We start from the raw sequence: 10,288 nt of genomic DNA, 5'->3' as shown, positions 1-10,288 counted from the left end.
GATCATACAGCATACCAACAATTCTAAACTGATGAGAAGAAAGAGCAGCACTCACAGAGGAGGAAGATCCAGAGCTATACCGATATATTCTAGACCAGGCCCTTCTAAGACAACCCAGTGTTCAACTCTTGGTGGGCCACTGTGCAGGGGACATGGAAGCAACCAACAATATTCAGCGTAGCTTTAACAAAAAAATTGAGTCTTTGAGTCAGCAAAGCCTATGAGCAGGCACTCCTTAGTAATTCAAAAAAACTTCTTTTTCTTTTTTTTTTAAGTGAATCAGCAAGAATTTTTGTTTCAAACACACAGGTCTAGCAGACCATACAACCAAGTGATAATAGCATACAACTATGCACACACCAATTCAATACACAATAGCTCAGCCAGGCAAAAAGTACAGTTCCTAAGATAAACAACAACAAATTCTCACAGGATGACGGCATCCCTGCACTATACTACACCTGCCACACACCTGCAATGATGCATACTTTTACTTCCCAAACTCAAGGCAAAAATCCTGTGTACAACCAAATAGAGACTGAACTCTGCTGTATAGATCACCTGGGCCACAGCAAACAACTAAGCTCTACTAGCAAGAGATCCCTTGTACAAACTCAGGCTTACACACCTAACACTATCCAAGCTGCAGTCCTAGCATAGCCAGATATTTGATAGTGCGTAGCAGCTATTAATATGCCAGGGTTGATGCCCGAATTCCTGCCAAAGGATTGAAGTCCTTCAAGAAAAACATACTCTCACTCACATTCAACAAAAGAGCTGCATTGTTTGAATTCAACTATAGGTCCGTGTCCTATCAAAAAAAAAAAAAAACTATAGGTCCCTGGTTTCCTGCACTATTAGTTCCCACTATTTGTCAGAAGCCAAAAGCAAAGCACATGCCCCAAGAATTTCCGGGCATCTTGAACCCAAGTTGCAAAAATCCAGTCAAAATTGGGTTCCATGAATCACGATCCTTCAATTCCATGGTGTCAAAAATGAGCAATGCGTCTTCCATGCGTCTGTTCTTAGACTTGAGATACATAGATATTAATGCATTAGATATTGGTACTGATTTTTCCAATCCCCTTTTTATTACCAATCCATGCAAGGATTTCCCATGTTTTATATGTGCTTCATCAAAACAGGCACTAATGACACTAGTGTAAGTATAGACGTCTAGTTCAAGTCCAAACCCTTGCCTATCCATGACGAGTTTAAATGCAATTGCTTCTTTATTGTGTACACAGTAAGTAGCAAGCAAGGAATTCCATGTCACCAATCTCGGGTATGAACAGCACCATGAATCACTTTTTTGGCATCTTCTATAGATCCACACTCTGAATATGAAGTGATTAAGGCATTGCACACAGTATTAGGAAATACCAGCCAATGTTTTACAATTTTACAATGAATTTGCATTGTTAACTTGTAAAACTCAGCATCATCAAGCAACATCAAATGCGGAGCAAATGTGCCATCATCAATTTTGACACCTTCCTACTCCATACAATCTAACAATCACCCAGTTGAGCATAAAGACAGAATTACGCTCTGGTAAGCTCTGAAACACGACATATACATCCTCAACTCTCTCACACATGTCCAGAATAAAGCACTACAGGAATAAACATTTTCAACATAACCCATATTGACATTCATAGAATGCAATTGTTGTCCAAGGTGAAGCAGGTAAGAACAAGTAAGTCTCTTAATTATGCTTCCAAAAGTATACCCATCAAAATCATCAAGCCCATATTTGTTCATGATTCTTAGAATCTTCCACGCAGTCTTGAAGTTCCCATTGTATACATACCAGCTATCATTGTATTCCAAGAGAGAGTGTCTCTCAGAGGCATTTCCTCGAACAGTTTGTGAGCAATACAACTCTGCGTCGACGTCTATGCACAACAATTTGTCTTCGTAAAGTTGCTATCGTTTACTTGCTGCACATAAAATTATCACTTTTAACACTGCATTATGCATGTCTCTATTTCTTAATTATGAAATCTACAGGAATCCAACCATTTAATATCACAATATTTTTTTGGGAGTAATTGCAGTAATCCAATATGTAGTACGGACGGAACTAGGACATAGAGTCAAGAGGGGTAGCTTTGCTGTTGATTGCATGTAGTGGTTTCAGCTCCGGCTCAAGGGTTTTCTTTATTATTATTATTATTATTTTGTGTGTGTGTGTGTAGAGTGCATCGTTTGCTAAAGGTTTTCTTGGTTTGGGTTTAATTCAATTTTTGCTAAGTGCTTGGTTTTTTTGTGTTTTTTTGTTTGATTTTGTTAAATTCTTGTAATTGTTGTTAGGAATTTTGAAGATAGGTTTATTGCAATTATTCCTATTTTTTATGGGAAATGTAAATGAATGTTGTGAGGGCATTTGTTAATAAATCATTTTAAGAAAGTTTTATTAAAAAAATAATAATAAAAAAAAAAACCCAATTAATGTTTGGCAGGTTTTTCTATTTCTCATAAAAATTATATCAAAATTTTCCTAAAATGTTTATTAATAATTGCTTTAAGAACATCAGTTAACATGACCCCTTTTTTTATACGAAGCATTGTAACATACTACACTTCCTTTTCCCAAGGAGGATTTTGAATATTTTGCTGAAATCTATTTAAAGTTCTTCATAGATCGGGTCAAGTACTGGGCTACCTTCAATGAGCCAAATTGCCAAATGATATTGGGGTATGTGGATGCCTAATACCGAGGTGGTATTTGGTATGAGGTAATCTTTTAGGATTCTCGAGAATATTGAAATAGTTGCATGTTTAGTTGCAAATCACACATGAGAAAGAGATACTTGGGGAATCTGAATTCCTAATCAACCCCTTTTTATAGGAATGTAGATTCCCTTCTAAAAAAATGGGTATCTATGTTCCTATGCTTGGAAAAATTATAAACAAACAAGTTTGCCCATTCCTCTTTACCCTTTAACCAATAGAAATAAAATTAAAATATAATAATTATTATAAATTGATAATTTGAACAATTATTTTTGTATAATATATGTCATTTAGAAAATGTTATACCATAATTTTATTGAATTTTCCATGATTTATAGTTTATATTTTGTTTCCCGTAAATAATTCTTTTAAGATTGCATGATGTAAATCAAATATAAGTATCTCATATACTAAGGATTCTTATTAAATTCATAAGTAAACCAAACATAAAAATAGTTGCATTCTCAAGCATCCAAATTGTCAAGTATCACATTCCCTGGAATCTAAATGTTAGGAGTAATATAGATTTTCCTAAGCCAAATGCTACCATAGGAAATTGTACTCAAGGTTATTCAAAGAGGGAGCCCTTTGTAGCAAAGCATAATATTATTTCAGCACATGCAACTGTTGTTCACATTGTACTCCAAAGAATTAAAGAATTAATTCAAGAAAGTCTGTTGCGAGCTAGGGATTGGAGGGCTCAAGGGTTAAAGAGAATATAGACTTGAAGGGTTTATAGTCATCATTATGTTGCAATTATTCATACTAGTGGAGTTTTCTGACACTGGATTTGACAAAGAGGCTTTTTTTGCTCGAGTGATCAAGTTTTTCTCTTCTTAAATGTGTCTTGGTGTTTAAGTGTGGTATGATTTCTTTTCAGCATATTTACATTGTTCTTAATATGCTTTCGTTTATATTTTATATGCATGCAATATAAAATTTGGCTAATCACACATATTTGGACTAATTGCTAGATTAGGGTTAAAAGTGATTAAGTTGTAAAAATTTATTTTGGGGTCTAAATATTTTGCGAGGGTATTAGTAAAAAATTTTCAATCTTCTTTGGAGGGCCCATGACTAACTATAATCGTTTATATATAAATATATATATATATATATATATATATATATATATATATATATATTTAGAGATTTACCAAATGCCTTAAGTAGATTAATATGTAGATTTCAATAAAAACATAGCAATCCAATTATCTATTCACTCATAATATTTAATGGTTGGTTTTCCTTTTTATTATTTTACTACATATTTGTTTATGTTCATGTTTATGTATACATTTACATTTATATTGACGTTTATTGTTATATTTTTCACAATAATATTGTTTTTTACCCATATACATAGACATACAAGGACATGCATGAATATTAACATAAATATATTAGTGGTTTCTTTGTTCATAAGTTTTATTTTTTTAATTATTATTTAAAAAAGTTAACTTGGTTTATTATTGATATTGCAATACAAGTTATTCCATTCACAAAAGCTAGTTACACTTTTTCTTCTTCCCCTTTTGCAGATCTGGTTTCATATAAAAGTAGATAGAAATCAATTGTTTGAAACATTCAAAAATTTTGTATATTTACAAGTATAAGAGATCCATTATACAATTATTAATTTCTATTTTCCATTATACCTTTTGTCGCTTTAATTTTTTTTTTTTTTAATTCTCATTATATCATCATTTTTTGAAAATACTGACCTAGAACAACATCCCAGTTTGGAACACACCGATTTAATAAAAACAATCTTAGAAACTATTGTTAAAAAAATATCGTTTATTATTTTATCAATAATATCTTTCAGAATCATTATAACGTTGGTTTACAGACGGGCGAGTTAACATAAAATACTAATAAATAACATAATACAAACGTGCGTGTGCTAAACGTCCCTTCATCCCCTCAAATTTCCTCCCTTTTTGATTGGACATAAAACATGTGTTTGACGATAAAAAAAAATTACATTGTTTTTATTATCAATCATTATGTGTTTTCTTTTGTAACATGTGTTTGACGATATTGTGTACTGTGAGTCAATTCAACTATCATTTATAAAATAAAAAAAAAAAAAATAAAAAAATAAAAAAAAAAATTTACATTGTTTTTATTATCAATCATTATGTGTTTTCTTTTGTAATTGAAAATTTTCTGAATTAATAATGTAGAAAATGATATTGTGATTGACGTTAAAAGTTGTGTTGTGAATCAATGGCAGAGCCAAAAAAATTCTTTAGAGGGGTCATAGTTAACCATAATCTTATTAATGATAAATCCAATTAATTATTCTATAATTAATTTCAATGAAAACATACAACCTTCAACAACAAAAAAAATGAAAACATACAAATCCAATTATCTATTCACTCATAATACTTAATGCTTAGTTTTTTTTTATTATTTAATAATACATTTATTTATATTTATGTTTATGTTTGTTTTAGGCGAAAAAATTTTTGATCCTCACATTTTCAGTCATTTTCCATTTTGGTCCCCCAAGTTTTTTGAGCTCCTATTTTGGTCTCTAAAAATTGAAAAATCGCTTTCAATTTAATCCTTACTATTATCATACTAATGGAAATAGTCTACATGACATACTACTTACCCTACTGGCACGTTAGATGCAAACATGACTAATAAAATAATAATAATAATAATAATAATAATTTATTTCACTTTTTTTAAATCTCACATCAAAATTTTAATAAATAAAAAAAGTCACTTTAGAAAATTAAAAAAAAAAAAAAAAAAAAAAAAAAACAAACAAACAAACAAACAAACAAACCTTCAATCTAATTAAAATAACCTCTCTCTTTTTTTTGGCTTTTCATTATTTTTCCGAAAGTTCTTCCCTAGAGAACTTGTTTGGCTTTTCTTTTCTTGCATTTTTTTTAGCAACCAAACATGCGAAAATACATACAAAATCATGATCAAAACCAAATGAAGACATACCAAACCACTCGTGATCAAACTCAACAAATTCTAACACAATCAAAAAGTTGATTTGCAACAAATAATCAAACCTAGAAAATTTTGAATCCAACATGCACCATTACATAGATATTAATGCATTATATATTGGTACTGATTTTTCCAATCCCCTTTCTATTACCAATCCATAGAAGGATTTCCCATGGTTTTTTATGTGCTTCATCAAAACAAGCACTAAATGACACTAGTGTATAGACATCTGGTTCGAGTCCAAACCCTTGCATATGCAGAGGTAATTTGTAGATTAGCATGATTTTGCCACACAATTTTGTTAGTGGTCACATTTCCAAAACAATCCAAAAAATAGCATCTCATGTCTCTTAGACTCGTGTTCACTGTAGCAACTCAAGCCTAAAAGACTCGAATTATATGTGCTGGCAGAGCTGAGGTGGATTTAAAATCCACGTGGAACTTGAGTTTTAGACACTCAAGTTTCGTTTCTTCCTTCTCTTTTTCCCTCTTCGTTCTCCCTGTTCACTTCGGACTACCATGGCCAAATCTCCCTAGCCCTCCTTCTCCGATCACCACCACTACCTCATTCAGTAGTTTCACATCTAATCGATCTCTCTAACTCTCAAAACCCCAAACCCACTTTCGAAAACAACAAACCCAAAAAACAACAAAACCAAACAACAATACAAGAGAGAAACATCAAACCCAAGCTGCTTTGGTGCCAAGATCAACAAACCCAAGCTAAGGGAGCCACTCCGGTGCCGAGATCATGATTTTTAGGTTTAGGTTTTTACTCCGGTGCCAAGATTTTATGAATCCGTGGGTGAGGTACAAGGAGAAAGGGAAGAACAGGGAGAACGAGAGAAAAGAAGGAGAAAATGAAGAAACGGAACTCGAGTGTCTAAAACTAGAGTTCCACGTGGATTTTAAATCCACCTCAGCTCTGCTAGCACATAGAACTCGATTCTTTTAGGCTTGAGATGCTATTTTTCCGGATTGTTTTGAAAACGTGACCATTAACGAAATTGTTACAAATTTAAGGCTAAATGCAAAAAACATTCGCATATCCATAAAGAGTTTAAATGCAATTGCTTCTTTATTGTGTACAAGGTAAGTAGCAAGCAAGGAATTCCATGTCACCAAATCTCGGGTATCAACAGCTCCATCAAACACTCTTAGGCATCATCTATAGACCCACACTCTAAATATGAAGCGATTAGGGAATTGCACACAGTATTATGAAATACCAGCCAATGTTTTACAATTTTGCAATGAATTTGCATCGTTAATTTATAAAACTCAGCATCATCAAACAGCATCAAAACCGGAGAAAATGTACCATCATAACCTTGACACCATCCCGCTCAATACAATCTAAAAGCCAGAATGCAGAACATTACCATCTATAAGCGCATTCCATGAGACAGAATTACGCTCAGGTATGCTCTGAAAACGACATATGCAACCTCAACTCTCTCACACTTTGCATACATGTCCAGAAGAGCAGTACAGGAATAAACATTTCCAACATAACCCATCTTGAAAATCATGGAATGCACTTGTTGCTCAAGATCAAGCTGGTGAGCACAAGCAACTCCCTCAAGTATGATTCTGAAAGTATACACATCAAAATCATCAAACCCGCATCTTTTCACGATCTTAAAATCTCCCACGCACTCTCAAACTGGTCTACATGAGTTATCCTAAAACTTTTCTCTGCTTCTCATATTGGTTTCCCTCTGATGGAAGCTCTATTTCTCAGTACCAATGAAGCTGTAACTTCTTCAAATATCCTAATTTGCACAGAAGTGGCACTTGGAGGAGGCTCTGGACATACTAGGGCATAAAATATAGCTCCGAAATGGATGAGATCTGCAACAAACTTTCAAACAATGAAATTCTCTATTTATCACTTCATCCTAAAATATTTTGATAGAATCAAATATCATACAGCGTACCAAAATTTCAAAAGTGATGAGAAGAAAGAGCAGCACTCACAGAGGAGAAAGATCTTAAGCTTTACAGATAGAGAAAACGTTCTGTCCGTGAAAGTTCAAATAGTGTATAAAACACCCTTGAACGCTTAGACCCCCAATTACAAAACAACCAATTCAAGCTTTATGACAAACACTAAGTGTGCGGAAAATGAACACAAGCTATAAACAGAATTGGTAAACAATCTAAGCCAATTAAAATCACATCCATAGCAGAAAATAAAAGGCAAAGATTAAGGGAAGAGAGATGCAAATACAAGGACAACACACGATGTGTTATCGAAGAGGAAACCGAAGCCCTCGGCGTAAAACCTCTCCGCCGCCCTCCAAGCGGTCAATAATCCACTAGAAAATGTAGTTGAGATACATGAACAGCAATAGACCCTCCAAGCCTAATCTACCCGATGTACCTAAGCCCTCCAAGCTTCTTGCTCCAACGAGGTTGCATCGAACTTTTTTCTTTTCTAGCTTATCGGATTCTGCTATAATCCATAGCATCCGCCATCCTTGGCATCTTCCAATACTTTCCAAAGTTCCAAAAACACTCAACACTCTAAATGGGTGTGGGTAGTGTTTGGATAGAAATCTCCTCTCAATAGGTATGACAATGAGAGAGGGAATGAGAAGAGACTACAAAGATTTCTCTCTAAGAATGAGTAGCTCTCTCTAATTGGATGGGTGTTTTGAAGAAACCTCTCTTAGGGTTTTTCTTTCTGAATAGCCACACATATTTTGTGGGAATGAGAGGTATTTATACTGGTGTGAGAATGGAATGCGAAGAATCAGTTTTTCCAAAATAGGGCTGGCTGGCGACTTGACCTCGAGACTTGACTGAGTCGCGAGTTCAAGCCGCGAGCTAACTAAGTGGCCAGTCTAGATTTTTGTCCTGTAGTGCTCTAGCTGGCATGACTGTTCAGCTCCCCTGCATGCTTTGCACGTGTGCAACTTTTGGCGGCTTGCAAGCCGCGAGCCTCCCGCGAGTCCCTGCTTCACTGCACAGTCTTGAGCATTTCTTCACACTCTCTCACACACTACCCTTACATAATTCCCACCTAAATACAGGGTTTCTAAGTGCTGTATTACAAGAAAATTTGTCATGGAATAAAGCCAACACATGGTTGATTAAATTCAACCTTACAGTCCGGAGCTAGTAGAAAAGGGGTTATTTACGCCACCAATCAAGAGCTGCCATGTCAGATATTCAATGAGACCTCAGTACACTCTATCACACATGATTGTAGCTCAAATAAATCCCAAATCATCAAACACGGAAGCCCTTACCTGGAGAAACAGCACCAGCACCAACGCCTCCTCTCCTCTGACCAATGGAGCTCCTCCCCGCCACTAGAGCCGTGACGGCGTCATTCTGAGCCAGCGCCCACACAATATTTTCAGATGTCAAATTTCGCTATTTTCATGGGTTGTAGCTAACAACGTCCTTCCTCACCCAAACACAGAACCAAAAAAATAATAGAACACAAGCACAAATTTAAGAAAAGACAGACAACAATTTTGTTTCATAAGCAGAATTACATATTTACAAAAAAAGACGTTGGACGTCAAATTAAAAGTAAAAACCCCCCAAAAAAATCCAAAAAGAAAAAAGAAAAAAACAGAAATTGGAAATGATTGGATTTTAATAATTCTTATGATCTAAGAACAAGCACAAGGGTTATCAACGACAAGCGTAGCAACATCCTCATCTCCACTCCTGAAAACCAAGTAACCAACTACGAGACCAAGCACAATAGCCACGAACAGGGCGGCTCCGGCGAACCTCACGGCGAACCCCTTGGACCCGGCGGTCTTTCTGTCGCCTTGCTACAGCAAAGGGTCCTTGATCTGGGGTTTAGGAGGATTGGAGGCTTTGGCAGCGGAGACGAGCTTGAGTAAAAGGTGAAGACGAGGAAACAATCGAGAAGGGAAAGGGAGTAACTGATCCAGGAATTGGTTGTCCAACCGTCGAACTAGATCGTCACCTGGTTGTCCACGCAGTATTTGGGTGCGTGGGCGCCGGCTCAGAATGACACCGTGGCAGGGAGGAGCTCCGTTGGTCAGAGGAGAGGAGGCGTTGGTGCTAACTGCTAGTGCTGTTTCTCGAGGGAATGTGCAGAATAGCATAGTGAAGAGGGAGTATATCGTAAGTTAAGATGCTTCGGAAAGTAAGTTGGAAACTAGCATCTCGAGTTTCACAGACTCTATATCAAACTATAGATCTCGAGTCTTAGAGACTCGAGTTTCAAATACTTGGATATCTGAACCAAATCAGAGGAAGAACGATCTGAAGAGAAAGCCCGATCTGATCTGAAGAACAAAGAATGAACGATCGATCTGATCTGAAGAACGAAGAACGAAGAACGAACGATCGATCCGATCTGAAGAACGAAGAACGAACGATCTGATCTAAAGAACGAAGAACAATTTGAAGCGGCACGATCTGAAGAGGAAACACGATCTGATCTGAAGAACGAAGATCTGCCGTCGAAGGAAGAACGATTTGATCTGAAGAGGTGATTTGAAGAGGCTATCTGATCTGAAGAGAAAGAACGAAGATCTGCCGTCGAAGAACGAAGAATAAGAATGATCTAACA

At 35.7% G+C, this 10,288-nt stretch overlaps 1 protein-coding gene across 1 annotated transcript; it reads right to left on the bottom strand.

Annotated features, from left to right (window-relative positions):
- Positions 1 to 874: 874 nt before the first annotated feature.
- Positions 875 to 8,889, bottom strand: LOC115991115 (putative pentatricopeptide repeat-containing protein At3g25970). The gene is made up of 5 exons (XM_031114861.1): positions 8,868 to 8,889; positions 7,469 to 7,575; positions 7,137 to 7,280; positions 1,427 to 1,497; positions 875 to 1,337 (listed from the first exon to the last, which is right to left on the bottom strand). Exons 1-5 carry the CDS (start codon positions 8,887 to 8,889, stop codon positions 875 to 877), a joined length of 807 nt encoding a protein of 268 aa, XP_030970721.1.
- Between the last annotated feature and the right edge of the window lie 1,399 nt (positions 8,890 to 10,288).

This window comes from Quercus lobata, chromosome 5, assembly GCF_001633185.2.
Source record: "Quercus lobata isolate SW786 chromosome 5, ValleyOak3.0 Primary Assembly, whole genome shotgun sequence".
NCBI classification, from domain to species: Eukaryota; Viridiplantae; Streptophyta; class Magnoliopsida; order Fagales; family Fagaceae; genus Quercus; species Quercus lobata.
The sequence above is the reverse complement of the archived record's forward strand: the minus strand, read 5'-3'. Positions and strand labels throughout refer to the sequence as shown.

Bases quoted from the DNA above. Each gene is read 5' to 3' on its own strand.
- LOC115991115 (XM_031114861.1), bottom strand. From the start codon at position 8,889: ATGGCAGCTCTTGATTGGTGGC. The intron at 7,576-8,867 runs GTAAATAACCCC...AGTTTGTTGCAG, and splicing joins GGCAGCTCTTGATTGGTGGC to ATCTCATCCATTTCGGAGCT. The intron at 7,281-7,468 runs GTACTGAGAAAT...TGTGCTCACCAG, and splicing joins AAGAAGTTACAGCTTCATTG to CTTGATCTTGAGCAACAAGT.